The sequence below is a fragment of the Sinocyclocheilus grahami genome, unplaced genomic scaffold (assembly GCF_001515645.1).
Source record: "Sinocyclocheilus grahami isolate Dianchi unplaced genomic scaffold, SAMN03320097.WGS_v1.1 scaffold727.1, whole genome shotgun sequence".
Taxonomy (NCBI): domain Eukaryota; kingdom Metazoa; phylum Chordata; class Actinopteri; order Cypriniformes; family Cyprinidae; genus Sinocyclocheilus; species Sinocyclocheilus grahami.
Genome location: NW_015505906.1, coordinates 168,691 through 188,207, shown reverse-complemented (window position 1 = coordinate 188,207; position 19,517 = coordinate 168,691). Strand labels below are relative to the sequence as shown.

At 37.7% G+C, this 19,517-nt stretch overlaps 1 protein-coding gene across 1 annotated transcript in view; it reads left to right on the top strand.

The window, feature by feature from the left end:
- LOC107560432 (dystrophin-related protein 2-like) overlaps positions 1-19,441 on the top strand; it is a 147,131-nt gene extending 127,690 nt beyond the window's left edge. Inside the window, exons 13-21 of the mRNA XM_016244615.1 lie at positions 1,360-1,526; positions 2,769-2,880; positions 3,286-3,422; positions 4,169-4,234; positions 10,415-10,480; positions 13,933-14,170; positions 17,856-17,973; positions 18,093-18,226; positions 18,868-19,441. Coding sequence (XP_016100101.1) covers positions 1,360-1,526; positions 2,769-2,880; positions 3,286-3,422; positions 4,169-4,234; positions 10,415-10,480; positions 13,933-14,170; positions 17,856-17,973; positions 18,093-18,187 — 999 coding nt within the window. The 3' untranslated portion in view covers positions 18,188-18,226; positions 18,868-19,441. The remainder of the gene's footprint in view (positions 1-1,359; positions 1,527-2,768; positions 2,881-3,285; positions 3,423-4,168; positions 4,235-10,414; positions 10,481-13,932; positions 14,171-17,855; positions 17,974-18,092; positions 18,227-18,867) is intronic.
- The last annotated feature ends 76 nt before the right edge of the window (positions 19,442-19,517 follow it).

The following is a 19,517-nucleotide window of genomic DNA, read 5'->3' as shown; positions in this document are numbered from 1 at the left end:
GCACACTCTGTTCTATTTTTATATATATATATATATATATATATATACAGGTATATATATATATATATATATATATATTTATTCCTGTGATGGCAAAACTGAATTTTCAGCCAGTCTTCAGTGACACATGATCCTTCAGAGACGATTCTGCTAATATGCTGACTTGGTGCTATTAATTATTATCACAGTTTAAAGCAGTCATGCTGATTAATATTTTAAATATTCCAAAATATTAATCAGCTTTCCAAAGAGTTTGGGATCATATGCAGTACTTGCATAGAGTGTGATTCGGACTTTATAGTCTAGGCTAATTAAGGATAATGAAGGTGAAATGCCTGCTGACACCATCTCATCTATCTTTACACATATAAGGCTGTAATTCAGAAAATGCAGGGACATCGCAGTGGAGTGTAACCTTCTGGCATTTCATTCTGCTGATGGCCTAATTATGAAATTGGTGTAGGGCACAGGTTTCCTGTAGAATGGCCTTAAACCATTCATTCTTAGGTCTGCCAGCCCTTAATTAAATCCTGATCCAATCAAGAGCAAGTGTGCAATTTCAAGCACACATAATTAAACTTCACTTATTTTCATGTCGCATTTATAATTGTGGAAGAAATGGCAATCAGTGCGTTCCAGTTACACATTTATTTTCACTGGCTGCATTAAACATGACAGACCGAGAATGACTGTATCATGCTGGTCGGCGTGTGTTTCAGCGTGCGTCTAGATGAAAAGACTGGTTCACTTTGTTTGAAGTTATGGACCATCTCATGGGAAACTCTCGGCTGTCCCTGTGGTGTGCACTGTTTAGAAGATCCTCTTTTGTTGTTTCAGTGAAACTTCTGGAGTCTTCCTCTCAACTCCACACTTCACATTTTAGTCTCAGTCCCAGACCACAAACACTGCTAAAGACACACAGCCACACTGCCTTGCCCACACTAGAGATACTCATGTTAATTATAAAGCTCTGCCCAAGCTTCAGAGTGCGCCCAAAGGAAATCAACCTTTTAATGCATCTTCGATGCATATTTAATGAGAATTTAGCCCTTTCCAGATTTTTATGTCATCCTCTATTATTAAAGTTATTGCTTGTCATTCATTTCCCACTGTGTCACTATAACAAGGGGCCACCTCTTTGAGATTGTATCCTTTGCTGTGATTGCCCTCTATTACATGAGTACTTTTAAGGGACATGCTCTGATAGGGTGCTTGTGCCCATCATCTACCAGAAGTTGTTTTGGTGCTTAATTGGGCATGCATAATGGAACAATATTTCTTCTGGGTATCTGGATTCATGCTACTTGTTGCTGTTTGATTTTTATCTTTCTCATGTGTATTTTCTGTGTCTACCTCTAGGCTCCAGGTAAGTCAGCAATTGAGGTGTCTCACTTTCTGGAGTGGATGGGCCTAGAGCCTCAGTCGGTGGTGTGGCTTCCTGTTTTGCACCGGGTGACCGTGGCCGAGACAGCCAAGCACCAGGCACGCTGCTACATCTGTAAACAGTGCCCTATCAAGGGCTTCAGGTGAGCTGCTGCAGCGCTGAGTAGTTTTTTGGAGAAAGACGGCACAGATCTCTCTGTCTTTGTTTTTTAACTACTCAAAATAAATTATTCAAAAATCTTCTTTTAGCTGATCAAAGGGTTTGATGTAATAGCATTAAAGCTAAGAACTACAGAAATATTGAAATTTGAAACTTCCACGTCATTGCATTCTGTTTTTATTCACAATTTGTACAGTGTCCCAACTTTTTTGGAATCGGGTTTGTACATGGGTTGAGCTGAGCTTAAATGAATATGTGAATACTGTTAAATTTATATTCATTTTATTTTTTAATTTGGCAAAAATCTGTTCCATATTTTCATTTATTATTTATTTTTTTATATTTAGTTTTAATCATATTTTTTTTGTCTCTTGTTGTTTTTTTCCTTCAAAGGGAAACTGAAGGCATTAAAACTGTATGCTTAAAAGAGGTCAAATTAGGCACAAAAAAAGAGAGTAGGATTACCCTGCTGCTTATTAACCAGAATACATTATGTATACTATCGTTCAAAAATTTGGGGTCAGTAAGATTTTTTTAAAAGAAATTAATACTAATATTGTAAATTGATCAAATGTGACAGTAAAGACTTTTTACTTAAAAAAAGTATTACCATTTCCACAAAAATATTAATCAGCCCAACTGTTTTCAACATTTATAATAATAAGAAATGTTTCTTGAGCAGCAAATCAGCATATTAGAATAATTTCTGAAGGATCATGTGATACTGAAGACTGGAATGAAGTCTGCTGAAAATTAAGCTTTGCCATCACAGGAATAAAGTACATTTTAAAATATATTAAAACAGTTTTTTAAAATTGTAATAATATTTTACTGTATTTTTGATCAAATAAATGCACCCTTGGTGAGGATGAGATGCTTATTTTTAAAAACATTAAAGTATTTTACCAAACCCAAACCTCTGAATGGTACTGTAGAGTACAGTAGGTAATATTGTGTTTTGTATGCTGGTTTTCAGGTGTCCCCACCCTTCATTGATCTACTTCAGTAGAAACCGCCAAGTTTTGCTGGTGAACACAAGTGGCTATAATATCCCACCATTTAGACCTATTCTAAACCATCACTATCCAGCATAAAGCACCCTGCTAGTTTTAAATATAGCAGTTATTATCAGCAGGGTGGTTGAGGTTCATTGTTTTAATCTATTCATAATCCTAAAATTAACACCTCAATAATTGGATGTAAAATGTGTCTCTGCCTGTTTCAGATACCGAAGTCTGAAACAGTTCAATGTGGACATCTGCCAGACGTGTTTTCTGACAGGCAGAACTACCAAGGGCAAGAAACTACACTACCCCATCATGGAGTACTACACCCCGGTACATATGCTTTGTTACTTGCAGAGGTTTTTTCCTTGCCAACTGGCAGCTTTTTGCTTGCTCAAAGGTTTCAGATTCAATCACTATTGTACAAGGCACTACACAAAATGAATATGAATTGAACCAAATTGATCTCCTGCAGTGAAATACAGCACAAGGCTATTTGCTTAATGGTTTTCCCATGCTCCAGTCTGAGTTTTATAGGTGGGCGTCTTTATTGTGCACCGACATTCTGTGGCTGCTCAAAAGATGATAGATTGAGATGGGAGGAAGACGAATGTTCTGTGGAGGAACTGATGTACTGGCTGTGTGTCGGAGGCATGTTACTAAGGGGATGTGTTGTGTATTTATCGCTCATGTTCTTTCATTTTTCTCTCCGCTGGCTCTCTTTCTGAATCATTCCAGACGACCTCAGGCGAGAAGATGCGGGACTTCGCAAAGACGCTAAAGAACAAGTTCCGCTCGAAGCAGTATTTTAGTAAACACCCTCAGAGGGGATACCTGCCTGTTCAATCAGTATTGGAGGTGGAGAGCTCTGAGACGTGAGTCTGACTTCCTGTCTCTGCTGATGAGAATCACACCTAAGCGCCGTTGTGCTCTTTTTGAAGGTTTATAAGTGGAGAACTGAGGGACTGAACAAAGTGCACTGCAAGCAATTATTTTCTTCCCTGTAGAAAATAAACATTTTAAACCAGCTTAAGATGCCTTGATGGCATTAGCTGGTCTGTTGACTGGTTTTGAAGGAGTTTTAGTCACATTTCAGGTCGTCAGACTGGGAGACCAGCTGGCTGCTCAGGTTAACCAGCTAGGTAATTTGTTGATTTTAGCAGCCTCACCAAGGTGGTCGTCAGGTGGTTCCCATCCTGACTAGCTTTAAACTCCCAAAACAGGAACCCAATTGGATCATCCTGGCTAGCATGGGAGACCAGCTAAGACCCACAAACCATCTTAGACCATCTTATTTTTGTCTTGCTTTCTTATAAAAAATATCTAAGCATCCTTAAAACCATAAAAATGTAGTTGAGATAAAGATAAAAACCTAGGTGGTTTGCTGGTCTTTACTGGATTAAGCTGATTTCCCAGCCTTGCCAAGGTGGTCTCCAGCTGGTTTAACAGGTCATCCATCTGTTTTCCCATCCTGATTAGCTGAAAGCATCCAAAACCCCTCTAAATCAAGCAAAAGGATCTGACCAACTTCATAGACCGGTTAAGACCAGAAAACTAGGCATTCATACATACAGTAACAAGCTACTTTGCTAACAGATGTGTGTGTTCTTGTTTTTGACAGGCCCTGCTCATCTCCCAGGCTGCCTCATGCGGACACACACAGCCGGATCGAGCATTTTGCCAGCAGGTACGAGTTCAGCCTCACACGGACAGTGATCACGCCTCACTTATGCTCTGATATTCTCCCAGCAGCCACTTCTACTCACTCCCCTGAGCTCTGATTGGCATATTGATCCCCTTTGCATGGGCACAGTGTTCCAAACAGCAGGGCCTTAGCAACAGCCTGGGAGGAAGTGAGAGGGGTGTGAGAAAGAGAGAGAGGGTTATAAAAAGTGAGATAGAGTGAGAGATAGCATTCAGAGGGGTGGACAGGGTTCAGCTGCTTTCCACTAGAAGAATGAAAGCTCAACCTATAAGGTCTGGAGGGCTCGAGGTGGCTGCCAGCACGGATCAGTCTCATTCTGGCCTGGACGGAGTGCACATTACACGCTCAGGAAACACAGACATGGACTTGTCCTCAAACATGTTAAAATGCTTGCTCATACTTACACACAGTTATATCCGTGGGGTTTAGAATTAGGCGCAGTAGTACTTCAGGCTTTTGTCACACTCACACACATTTGAAGTCACACAAAAACAACATTTCTGTCATTTCTCTACTGAAAAAAAAAACTGGTTTTAACCAGCCTATACTTGTTTTGTGGTCTTCCAGCCTGGTCAAGCAGGTGTTTAGCTGGATAAAAGTGTGCCAAATTCATTTAAGACTAGCCAAAAGACTGGCTTGGGAGTCCAGATTAGACTGGTTTAAGGTTGTTTTTTTTGGTAACACTTTACTTGAAGCCTTTATATATAATGAATTATAAATAAATAATTGTAGCCAAAGTTCAAATGGATTACAATATATGCAGATTCCTTGTTACATCTAAAATTGGTTGTTTGCTGTGTTTTTTAATGTATATATTTTGTAAATATTTAACAATGAGTAGATAAGTAGTATAATTTATAATAACTGTTTACAAATATTCATATCATACAATGCATTATAAAGTACTTTTATAATGCATTATGCATGAAGGTTTCAAGTAAAGTGTTACTTTTTAGCAGGATTTAGAGTTAGTGGTGGAGGGAAACATGTTGAATAATTGGTTAGTACTGCTTAACTGATGTATCCAAAAGAGTTTAATACTTTGACACTCAAGTAAAATGCTGTAAGAGTAACAGAAAAACAGAGAAACCCTGTATGAGACCATTATCAAATAATAAAACCAATATAATAACCAATACGACAGTAAAACAATTTACATCATACAATTACTAAGTGAAAAATGTGAAATAATTTACCTAATAACCCTTTAAATGTGATGCACAATACACAATAATAAAAAAGGGGACACCAAAACATGATTACAGTCTGCGCTCTTCATAACGCACGCACACCCTGACAATGGGAAGCAGTTTATACAATCACATTGTGTGTGTTTGTTACAACTATGTCAAAATAAAATTCTGAATGAAAACAATTCCATGCGAAATGCATAATCAATACAAACATTGTCGGGTCATTTACAGTTGAAAATTACATGGGTTTAGAATAACATGAATGTGAGTAAAATCTTCATGTTTGGCTGAACTAACCCTTTAATTCGGCTGTGGAAGTGCAGTGAAGCCAATGGCCCAATGTGACTGGTTTGGTTTGACTGCAGCGAACGATCAGGGATATGCTCCTCTGGCCCATCTAACTTCCCTGCCAACTACCTAAATACACACATGAACGCACAGATCAGCCCTTTGCCTACCCTACCATACTGTGCTGCCAACTGTCTCAGCTCACACCCTGCTGCAGCTCTTATCTGTACTACAAATAGACCAGAGCGCACACACACATTCTCACTCTCTGCTTATGTCCTTTTGTCTTCATCTATGTCTCCTCCTCTGTCATATGCTTGATTTCTACTCCTGCCTTTCAATGTCTTATTTCATTTCCCTCTTTCCTTCCTAATACCAATCACTTACCATATCCCACTTCTTCCTCTTTTCTAGTTCTTTTTAATTCCCCAAATTTGTCTCTTCTCTCTCTCTCATGCTATCTCTGGTTTCCCAACACACATCAGTGAATCTGCGTTAGTTGTTCCTGCTCAAAACAATATTCGTTGTTTTTATTCAACTGTCACCAGTTAATATATTTCACAGGGGTCTGTTTGTGTCTTGACTGAATGTGTAAAATGTTCTGGGATCGTCGGCTCACAGAATGCCAACAGCCTTGACTAAATTAGATAAGAAAATGCCTGAATATTTAAAACACTCAGGGACATGACATTAATTAATTTTTTTTTTTTACACTGCACATATCACTGGATACAAATGACGTGGTAAAAGTGTACTTCAGTGACATGGACAAAAAAACTGATGGGTTGGTTGATGGCTTAAAATATTCATTTTTTAATTATTTGCAATATTTATCATAAATTGTTTATTATCTGTTTATTGTCTGAGTGATTTATCACCGCTTTATACCCAGTGAAGATTATTTTTATCTCCACATTTTTGTTCTTGCATCCATTTATACATTTACTTAATCACAATTTGTGATCAGATTGCAAACTGTCACTTATTTGCGGCATTATCTAATTTGCCTTATTTCTTTATTGAATTTGGCCGTTAAAACATTTCTGACAAATGAAAAACATGCTAATAAGCACGGTCTCATTTGATTCTTTGATTTCAATGTGCTTTCAGAAAATGCTCGAGCTTTCCATTTATGTCCTTGCTTTTGTACATTTATGCATTATTAAACTATACTACTTGATCTAAGTGTCGGCTAAATAAGAAAAGACAAGCGTTTTATTGCTGCAAAGATGCTTTCATAAAAAATGAAAAATCCAGTTGCCTTTGGAAGCCCATTGGAAAATCACTTTCATTCACTTTTATCTGATAGTTCTGTCCTTTGCAGAATATAAACGATAGAGAGCATGTGCTAAATGAGATGGCACATTATTTATTTCCAACATTGTCAAGACAAGCTTTGAACTCTTAATAGAAAATTTAATCCTTGTCAGATGTTTCGGATGTGGTATCTGCAGTACGAGCGCAGAGGAAGAACATCATAGGCAAGGGAACGGAGATTGTATGTGCGTTTAAAGGCTAATCCAGAGTAATGACTGAAGGACCTCTTGGCCGTTAAAACATTTCTGACAAATGAAAAACATGCTAATAAGCACGGTCTCATTTGATTCTTTGATTTCAATGTGCTTTCAGAAAATGCTCGAGCTTTCCATTTATGTCCTTGCTTTTGTACATTTATGCATTATTAAACTATACTACTTGATCTAAGTGTCGGCTAAATAAGAAAAGACAAGCGTTTTATTGCTGCAAAGATGCTTTCATAAAAAATGAAACATCCAGTTGCCTTTGGAAGCCCATTGGAAAATCACTTTCATTCACTTTTATCTGATAGTTCTGTCCTTTGCAGAATATAAACGATAGAGAGCATGTGCTAAATGAGATGGCACATTATTTATTTCCAACATTGTCAAGACAAGCTTTGAACTCTTAATAGAAAATGTAATCCTTGTCAGATGTTTCGGATGTGGTATCTGCAGTACGAGCGCAGAGGAAGAACATCATAGGCAAGGGAACGGAGATTGTATGTGCGTTTAAAGGCTAATCCAGAGTAATGACTGAAGGACCTCAACATTGAGGGGGTGGGAGAATAAATCCACTGGCATTTGATGTTCTAGACTCACCGTACAGGGGTGGATTTGCTTGGATATGACAGAGTAAGTGGTCTGTACTGACAGCCTTTCGTTTGAAGAACAGACAGCATATCAGAAATGCTGAACCACTGTTCTGAATCTCAACACACAATGTCCATTTCAAGACAGGGCTTCTCAAAGGAGGAAATAGTTTGTCATGTACTTGCTGATCTGTGTTTGTAACCTCTCTTTTTCTCTCAATCAAGAGACCACACTGACCACACACTGAGAAACCCATTTAAACCACTACAAATACATGCATGTATAACCTCAAACTCCATTTGACCTCGCACCACAGAATCTGTAACATCATCAGCGGTTCCTAGTAACACATTTGATTGGATCTAGCTGATGGAGGTTTCAGTGTATTCAGTTAGGAGTCGTCCCAGCCAGGCAGAGGGGTTAACCAGGTCAGCCAGTGCCACCGTCATTGGCTGAAGGACACCTGGTTTTGTGAATGTGTATCGACTTTCTGCTATTCCCTAAGGCAGCCCCATCCTGCATGTGTGTTCTAGTCTGCAATTCAGAGCTTTCTCTGTCAACTTTCCTAGCAACACGACATGAATGCACTTAGCACTCCTCATTACGGTCTCTATAGAGGCTCTTATATTGTTGCTAATTCACAGGCTGTCCTGGTAAAGTAGTGAAATCTCCCCAGTCTCTCACCTAAGGGTAAACTAAGGCAGGGAAAGTGCAGAGGATTGCTAAAAGCAAACTTTCACCCCTGCATTGCTAATGGTAAGCACAGGGACCATTGTCTGCTCCCTGTTGCGTTGAGAACACCTCTGTTGTGCTGGGTTAATCTTGTCTGTTCTGGATGACACTCAAAATTTTGCTAGTGGCACAGGGTGAACCTTCTAGCCATGCAAACTCATTTCCATATATTGTTGCATTCTGAAAAGGGAGGAAGTGCAATTTGTTGCGTTATCAATGTTGCCACAAGGAGTGCAATAGTGAACTGTAGCATAGACCGAAGACTTTGTAGAGGGGTGTTCAAACCTGTCTCTGGAAGGCCACTGTCCTGCAAAGATTAGCTTTAGCCCTTATGAAACACACCTGAACCAGGTAATCAAGGTCTTCAGACTCCCTAGAAATTTCCAGGCAAGTGTGTTGAAGCTGGTTGGAGCTAAACTCCGCAGGACGTTGGCCCTCCAGGAGCAGGACTGGACACCCCTGTTATAGAGACAGATTTTGACCTTTCTGGAAAACTAATTTAAAAAAACATATGTATTGTGAAAAGTACTACACAAATATTTGTGACTTGATTAGCTAGACCAGCCTGAAATGTTTAATTTATTACTCTATTTTTATAAGATTATTAGAAGTAAGATTATTTATTTATATAATAAATTGTTGTTTTACAGCAAGGATGCATTTAATTATAAGATTTTATTTCAAATAAATGCTGTTCTGATCATCAAAGTATCCTTAAAAAAATAGGTAGTACAACTGTTTTCAGCACTGATAATAATAAAGGTTTCTTGAGCACCAAATCAGCATATTAGAATGATTTCTGAAGGATCATGTGACACTTGAAGACTGGAGTAATGACTGCTGAAAATTCAGCTTTGCCATTACAGGAATAAATTGTTTTATTAAATATATTCAAATAGAAACCAGTTACTTTAAAATGTAATAATATTTCACAATATTACTGTTCTTACTGTATTTTTGATCAAATAAATGCAGCCTTGGTGAGCATATAAGACACTTTGTTCAGAAACATTAAAACATCTTAACGAACCCAAATTTTGAACGTTAGTGTATGTTGTTGAAATGTAAGCTTGATTTCATTCTTTCTCCATTCAAGTTGATAGGAGCTCTACAATTGCCTATATAGAAAATATTTTCAATACTTTTGCAATAGCGTTTGGTGCAGCTAGATACATAGAAATTGCTCATTTTAGCTTTGATTTGGCTTTAGGTTGACACGAGGACTAAAGCTGCAGTGGACCGTAAAGCATTCATACTGTATACCTTCGGGCAATGGCATGTCAGTTGTATGCCATGTAATCTGTAATGCATGATGAAGATCTTTTTCATATTCTGTTTTTACCATGCCACTTGTGGCAAGGAATGCAAACTTGCGAGGTGTTTGGGTGAAAGTACCTAGGAGAGGTGTTTATGTAATAAAAATTCGTGTGACAAATGAAGTGAAAGGGGAACAGATTCTCCCCTGGCTTTGTCATGGAGAGAGAAAGAAGAGGGTGAAGCCGCGAGGCACAGCTTCGGCAGTTGCATGACAATTTGCCACCCAGGTTAGTCGCGCACGGTATCTGAAAAGTCAGGGTAGGATAACAGCATGTGATTTTTAGGTTGGAGTAACTGCTCTAAGGTGTCTCCTATGCAGTCACTGAGATGTCTTGAGTCACAGCTGTCATCTTCTTTTCCTCTGCCAAACGTGTGCTATTCCGTTCTTCCGCATCTTGCATTTGAAGCCACTGTCCACAAACAAATTACAGTGCATGGTGACTTTGCCTTTGTATGCCTTTCTATATGTTTTGACCCATGTTCTGTAATATGACATTTTCATTTCACTTGCTTGTTCTTTTCAGGTTGGCAGAAATGGAGAACCAGAACTGTTCCTTTTTCACCGACAGTCTCTCTCCGGATGAAAGTTTGTGAGTACACCACCTCCCACACACACTCGAATCTGTCCTCATGCATGGGTGTGTAGATGTGCGCATGGCCATGCATGCATGCCTTCATGTTTGGTGTGGCTGGGCAGTCACATTAATTAAAAAAGATAATGAAAACGACCCATGGCAATGTGCTCGTTCACCCTCCGTTGTATTAAGTCTGTGTGATTAAGGAGCTCAACAGTAGGGATGAATAGAGCAGGCTTGGATGCTGACAGGAGAAAGAGAGAGAGAGTTAGTTAGTTAGGCTATTGAAATGCTACCGAACAAGATGTTAAGAGCTACAGGCCCAGCGGACATGTGAAAGCCACTGAAATATGAGCCTATATATGGGAAATTAGGTGAGCCCTCAGAAAATCAAAACTAATAGAAGAGGTCAGATCATCACAGCCCAGAGTCATGGCTGCACATGTTTTGTGCTGGAAATGGCTCTGTGTTTGTGCACGAGTGAGAGAAAGAAGGGCATTTAAAGGAATAGTTCACCCAAAAATGAACTTGTCCTCATGTCGTTCCAAAGCTTTATGATTTTCTTTCTTCCATGGAACACAAAAGAATCTCTTTTCAAAGCAATTACAATAAGTTATCCAGCTTTAAAAAGCGATGCAAAAGGGCCATTAAACCGTAATAAAAGTGGTTCACCTGACTCATGCACTGTATTCCAAGTAATTGTATTATATGAAGCCATACAATAACCTTGTGTGAGGAACACACAAAAATGTATGTTGTTACTCACTAAAAATATTCATCGCAACTGTTAATTGTGACCAGATTCTTTAAAAAGATTAAACTAAAAAGAATAATTCACAGTCAAACTCATGACCCGAAGAGAATTAGTTATTGGGAAGAATTGTAGCATAAAATAATATATTATAAATCAATAATACTACTAATAATAATAATACCAAAAATATGTAGTTTATAAAACTACATATTATAAATATATTAAATTGAGCTAAGCATAATATTAAAAGTTTTCATGAAATTAAGTCATTTTAATTAAAAATAAACATGAAATAAGATAAAATCAAATAAATATATATAAAAAATTAAAATATTGACAATTTTTGACCATTTGATTCTGTTTTGTGTCCTTTTTGAAGTTTGAAAACTCCAATCCCACATTTCACAAAAAGAGCATAATAAACAATCTTCAGAATTTCTTTTTTATTTGTTTCATGAAGTAAAAAACAACAAAAACAACAACTATTTTAGAATGTTAAGCATGGGCGTAGCTTGACATTTGATGTGGGGGGTGGGGGTCCAAACAGAGTCAATTTGTTCAGTCACAATTTTAAACGCATTCATATGCACTGACATATCTTAAAAGATGTCAGTTTTATTGATTTGTCCCAAGATGCTCAGCAGTAATGTTTTTTTCTAAGGTACACTTATAAAAGATACTTAAATGTCCTAATTGAACTGCGACCTAATCCTGGCTTAATCTAAGCCCTGTCTGTGAAACCAGGCCATAGTGTTTCTGTTGTTAACCTAAAAATTCACACTCTGTGTAACTCCATATTAAACTGATTTTACTATGATTAGATCAGCAGCAAGCAAGTCATGGCAACCAGATACATAACATTAATTATTGCTGTGCTAAACTTAGCAATAAACATGCTGAAAATAATACACTATAAACATGTTTGTCAATGCAGTCTCAATGTAGGCGTTTGTTAAGCAAATCAAGGAATGAATTACAAACAGACGCTTTAAAACAGACATCTGTTGGGCATGATTCAAGTTAAACGCACAATTTAGTAAATCTCACTGCAAATAGGCAAATTAAAGCTTCTTTGCTGTTTTTTGTTGTTGTTGCTTGTTGTATTGTCCACCAGACAACAAAACTACATATTATGCATTATAAATATAATAAAAAGGTTATAATAATCAATTAAATTATATTTGATAAAGTTATAATTTAATAATGTTATTATGTTGTGCACATTTGTTTTTTAAGTAAATGCATCGTGTTTTAAGGATGTTTATAAATACTGAAATCATTTTGTAGAGAAATAAAACTATTAAATGGTTTCACTGAGGGTTATGCTGAACTAGTTTTAAATATTTGGGGGTAAAATGATTTGTCTTTGTAACTTTTTGACTTTCAGTTTCTGACTGTGATTGACTGCACTTTGTGTTGGCACTTTAAATTTCACAGCTTTTCAGAGGATTAAGATAGAGCTAATACTTTTAAATTGGCTGAGATAAAATGTGTTGCTGGGAAACGGTGGACAATAGTACGGTTATGATGGTTAGTGTGGGTCAAAAACAGTGATCTTTTGACCTGCGTCAAATGAACGAGGTGTGCTCTTTAGACCTTAAAACAGCTTCAAACATCAGCAGAAACACAAAAAAAGTGTATTTGGTCTACCATTTCATTTCATCCCAAAGGCTATTGTTACAGCTGTGAGTCATTTATGAGTTTTGTCTTCAGCGTAAATCCTGACCTTTAAGTCATTCTCTCATGTGGTCTTGCTTTGTTATAGGTGAGTAATAGGTCAATAAAGCAAGATTAATTGTTAGTGTCTGCAGGGGATCTGCAGCCTTAACCTCCTGAATAAATCAGGGCTTCCCCCTGTCATTATTGGGATAGAAAGAGCTGAGTGATGGCTGCTCTGTTAAACACCCATTTTGTGTTATTTCTTTTGTCTTTATTCATTCAATTTTATTTTATTTTACTGGGTTATAATAACAATTTCTCAACAAGAATATGTGTGTGTGTGTGTGTATACTGTATATAATAAAATAAAACAAATAAATAATTATATATATTATCAAATTATTTATAATTATTACATTCAATTATTTTAGTAATTATTTACATAGTAATTATTTAAATATTTATATATTTAATATTTAAGGTATTTAAAGATACATTTAAATATTTTATAATAAATATTTATATGAAATTTATATTTATCTAAAATAAGAGAACATTTAAAAATTAAATGAAATTTAGAAGGATAAAAAACTTTTCTGTTTAAAGGGATAGTTCATAGTAAATTTGATGTTTATCTGCTTACCCCCAGGGCATCCAAGATGTAAGTGACTCTGTTTCTTCAGTAGAAGATTTTTAACTCAAACCGTTGCAGTCTGTCAGTCATATAATGGCAGTGAGTGGTCTCCACAGCTTTGAGAGTAAAAAAAACATACACAGACAAAACTCAAAGAAACAAAGTCACCTACATCTTGGATGCCCTGGGGGTAAGCAGATAAACATCAAATTTTCATTTTTGGGTGAACTATCCCTTTAAGATACAAAATGAATTTGTATAGGCTGAGTATGAGAGAATTCTAAATTGAGTAAAGTAACATGATTGTATCACATTTGTTTAAAGTAACAACTTTTGTCTAGATGTTGCATGCATAATGACCTAAATGATGATGATGCCAAGAAAGCAATAGTGATGATGATGGTGTTGTCTTTCCTGTAGTGTGCTGCAGGGCGAGTATCGGCGGCTGAAGTGGAAGCACGAAGAGGCAGCAGCATCACCCCAGCTGCTGGAGTCAGGTCCAGGTTCACCGGCCGGTCAGCAGGATGAGGAGCTCTTAGCCGAGGCTCGAATCCTTCGACAGCACAAGACTCGCCTGGAGACGCGAATGCAGATTCTGGAGGACCACAACAAGCAACTGGAGTCCCAGCTATGCAGACTCAGAGAACTACTGCTGCAGGTAAGATTTATGAGATATAAACATATGCCTGTATACAAAAAAAAGGAGCGGTATGCCCACAGTGAGTACTAAAGTGTTAGCCAGAATAGATTATTATGATAGAAACAGTGAAGGAATGGTGCGTAGGGAGTTGTATGAATATGTTACCACTGTACAGGGAGGGACATGAACAGGTAAATCAGGGCCTTCTGCACTGGTGAGTTTAACGTTGAATGTTTATGGGCTTGAAGGAATGTTTTGAGATTTAAAAACAGCCACTATGAGAGAAACAAAGATAGGCTTGCTTACAAAATATACTGGAAAGGGAGGTATTGGGAGGAAGACGATGTATTTGAAGCTCTCTGCAAAAAGAGTAGGGATGCGACTGAAGTCAAGTCACCTTTATTTATATAGCGCTTTTAACAATACAGATTGTGTCAAAGCAACTGAACAGCATTAATTAGGAAAATAGTGTCAATAATGCAAAATGACAATAGTAAACACAAATTTTTCAGTTAAAGACAGTTCATCATTGAATTCAGTGATGTCAACATCCAGCTCAGTTTAAATTATATCTTTGCAATCATGTCAACGATATCGCTGGAAATGAAGTGTCCCCAACTAAGCAAGCCAGAGGCGACAGCGGCAAGGAACCAAAACTCCATCGGTGACAGAATGGAGAAAACACCTTGGGAGAAACCAGGCTCAGTCGGGGGGCCAGTTCTCCTCTGACCAGACGAACCAGCAGTACGGAAAAATCAATTTAAGACGTAATAAAACAGATGATGAATAATATTAACAGCAATTGTTAAACAATGGTAATGTGTGTGAATAGAGTATTAGTGTAAGCAAGATTAGCTGCTACCACGCTGGCGATGTTAGCAGGCTATATGCTAATAGCGGACTCTGAAAGTCAAAAATAGAACTAGTGATAACAAGGCGCTCTGATTGTTTTTGTTGTAGAATACGATAGGGGATATATTCACACATTATAGAACTGAAAAAGGATGGTGTATATAATTGATTTTAAGATAAAAAATTAGACGACAAAGAATTAACTTGACGGTGCTCAAACTCAAACCACACGGCGATAGTCTGTATCATAGACTGTATCATATGTAGAAGGGTAAAAGTCAGGCAAGAGATGCTTACTAATGCAGGTTCAGTAAGGACTAGGAGACGAGGATCTAGAAAAGACTTGTCTCAGGTGATAGGAGAAGAGATGTGAAAACAGAAATGATTTTTTTTTTTAAAAGTCACTATTATTGATACCTGAAAAGAGATGGAGGACGAGAGAGTGCAGGAAAGCACACTACATTCTGGTGAATTGCTTCTGGTAAATTGCAAAGATGGGAAGGAAGACTTAGAGAGAGATTATATATGGGGAAGAACACCATTGATGGAGATAGAATCATATAGATGGAGTGGGTAGAAGGGAAGTCATTTCTTGAACTGATGTACATGGAGCTTAAAGTCACCATGAAATCAAAATGGAAAATTCTTATTTTTTAATGGAATACTGTAGTGTTTATTATAAATATTTTATCCGTGCACTTCATTATTTTTTTAAAAATTCATGTTCCCTCGTAATCTTTAATCAAAAACGTTAACCTCCCCCTCAAAACGACTCATCTTCTCTTCCGGTCACGAGCTATGGCGCAAGGGCGGAGCTAGTGACGTGAGGGGTAAACGCTGGGATAAACGACAGGGGGAAAAGCTTCACTTTATAGCACTGACACCAGTCATGAGGGAGTACGGTACCCCTAAACATTGAAAAGATATTAGGATATTACGACAACATTACTCTTAGAACATCGCAAATTAATTTTCTTTCTTGAATATGGCTTAACCTGACGGAGGACGTGCTCAGTCATTCAGGCAGTCTCTCTCTCTCTCTCTCTCTCTCTCGTGCGTGCGCGTGCTATTTAGGCATGTTTTGTGCCGTTGATCGTCGTCGTCATCCTTAATAAATAAAACATTTATTCATGCTTGGGTGTCGGCTGTGAATCCAGTGGAGAGAAATCCCCCACCACTAACTGCAAACTGGCATTCAAATCTGCCTCCATTTTGTTAGCAACGCCCCAACTTCCAATGATCCAATAAATTCCCGAAGGACGAAATCAAGTCCCACCCTCTCATTTCAGATGCCGTTTCATGCCGATATACGTCACAGTAGAGAAGAACAGACAATCGCAACTTCCGTTTCATGCCGACTTTAAGGAGCGAGATGACAGAATAGAGTGGGCAGAAAAAGGATCCTTTTTTTTAGTCAAAGAAAGACAGAAAGCAGGCCGAGGAGGGAAAAGAAAAGCTCAGGCAGTGCTGAGTGAATGGGATAAGAGGTGGTTGTGCAGAAAAAAGAGAGGTAGTGCTGCAGAGGTATGATTGGCAGGCTGGATGAATGAGAGAGCGGAGCAAAAACACAGAGGCTGTAGCTGTAGGTGAAAAGGAATTAGATGGAAATAGAGGGAAGGAACAGGGGGAAAGAGATCGACTTAACCTATAAAAACGAGCGAGAGATGTGTCATGGGGAAGCAATAATGTGCAGGGATTGTGGAGATCTGAACTCTTCGTTCTGCACCCTTAGAAAGTCGCTGGGAAAGTTACAGTCTTACCTCTGTGGACATCTCTACAAGGCGATAAAAGAGTTTAACTTGGAATAAATTTGAGGTATTCATGCAAACAGCCTCAATCAACTCAAATCCCTCTCTCAAAAAAGCGAGTGTTCTCTTGATTCGTATCAGTTTATCGTATCAGATTCGTAAATACACCATTTTTGTAATGTATGGAAAAGGGGCCAAATCCCTGCTCGATAAACACAGAAGTTTGGTGTTTTGACAGCATTTGAAAACTTGTTTTTCTCATCAAAGAACCCAACAATAGTATTTTGCTAGGCTAGTAAACTGCATACTGAACAGTAGCCTATTGTAGCCTATTGCCTATACTATTTATTAGTATACAGTTATGAACATCTGTGGGTATACACATGCTTTGTACAGTATATGTAATGCTATGTGCAGTAATACAATATTTGTACAATATTTATTTTATTTAAAATTGTATAAAATGAAATATAAAAATGAAATGAGATTTAGAAAAATAACTATGTAATATTGTTCAAAAGGGGTTTGGAAGATTATTTTTTAATGTTTTTGAAATAAGTCTCTTATTTTCACCAAGGCAGCATTTATATAAAAAATACAATAAGAACAGTAATACTGTACAATATTATTACAATTTATATAACTCTTTTCTATTTGAATATATATATTTTTATTCCTGTGATGGTAAAGCTGAATTTTCAGCAGCCATTACTCCAGTCCTCAGTGTCAGTTATACTTCAGAAATCATTCTAATATGCTGAATTGCTGCTCAAGAAACATTTATTATTATTATGAATGTTGAATACAGTTGTGTGGCTTGATATTTTTGTGGAAACTCTAATGAATATAATAGTTAGAAAACAGCATTTATTTGAAATAGAATTATAGCATGAAATAGCATTATAAATATCTGCACTGTCTTTTTTGATCAATTTAATGCTTCCTTGCTGAATAAAAACACAATTATACTAACCCCACACTTTTGAACGGTCATGTTCATACTGCAGAAATGATAGAGCAATGCGGCTGGATTCTGTTCTGAACTGTGTTGATTAGGATTTGATTGCTTTCTTGCTCTCTCATGATTTTGTTATGTCTACCAGCCCAAAGATGACTCGGAGGCCAATGGCTCGGCTCCTTCCTCTCTGTCCTCTCCTCTGTCAGGGAGTGACCACCAGGGGGAGCCTCCCAGCAGAGAGACCACAGACACAGAAGCTGCAGGTAATAATGGGATTCAAATGGATGTGACTTGTTTGAATGAGGCTTATACAGTATGTTGCTGTAAACTTGCGATGCGTTTAGTTGAGATCATGTTTATTGTAGCATTTAATGTTGTGTAGGTGAGTATTTGGATTACGAGCAGGACACCGTACTGCAGCTGCAGCAGGTAATCGAACAGCTGAGGAACGTCTTCCCATCTGAGCCAGGTCCATGAGGAACCTGATACAAAACTCAGAGGCCTATAATTGTGCAGGTTTGCTTATAGTTTCATTATTTATGAATTATATAAGCTTATATAAGGAGTATTTCACCTTGTGACATTTCAAACCTGTATGCATTTTCATTCATGAAACACGATAGAAGTTTAGCAGAATCTGTAAGTGAATGGTGATTTATACTGCTATAAAAAGCACTATAAATGTACTATAAAAACATGGTCCGTATGACTCATGCACTGTATTCAAAGTCTTGTGAAGCCGTATGATATGATTTGTGTGAAAACCAGGCCGAAAAGTCATTGTTTAATTCTCAATTTAATTATTTCTCTTTCAAGCACATCTCAATTGGCTACGATACACTTAAGAACCAATGATGTTGGACATAATTAATTTCAAATCTTACGTGATGCACCCAGCACACAGAAATCAGGAAAATCAGCTAAAACAGGAAGATATTCAGCAAAAACGACTTCCTGTATGTTCCTGACAGTCTTCAGAAGACATTTGAGCTCCACGAAAGGAAAGAAAATCATACAGGTTTATTACTTAAAACTGCCTGTTGTCCAGTGTGTTAAAGGGAACTACATTTGAAAACATTTTTGATCTTTGCATTTGATGTTTCAGCTTTCTATCGATCTGTCTCTAGATGATGTAACACCCTTCTTAAATTTTTCAGGGCAGGTGAATCCATGGACAGACGACGGGGCTACGAGAAGAGTTTCAAGACAACCTTCTCAGCCTGCGCCCATTTGCCAATCCCAAAGAGCTGTGGGATATCTGAGTGCTAACTAAACAAACTAATGTTTACATGGTGCCAAAGGCCTGCACTGATCCGGACACTGTGCTAACCCGTGTAGTAATGCAAGGTGTGTGGCTTCATCAGTACAGCACAAGAACCACAAACAGGACTTACACCACGCAGAAGGGGATCTCTCTTTAGGTATCCCTGTGCCAGCAACTTATCTGTGTGTATGTTTTTTTTTTCAATTTTAAAATGGTTTACTGTTTTCTGTGACTCACTCATGCACATAAACACAAATATACACATATACCGATGGTAAGTCATGCCTGGCAATGCGTGGCCCTTGTTCTGTGAAGCAGAAAAGAGCAGATAGTCCCGAACTGTCGGGACACACAACAAGCGTATTTACACTGTAAGGATGACACGTCTTTGGTTGAGGCTATCATTTATTTAAGATGCCAAAGTGCCCATGAGCATTGTGCTCCTGCCCTGATGTTTCTTCTCTTTTTTTCCCTGCTCTTTCTCTCTTTCATATAGTACTGTTCCATCAATCTTAAATGCATATATATATATATATATATATA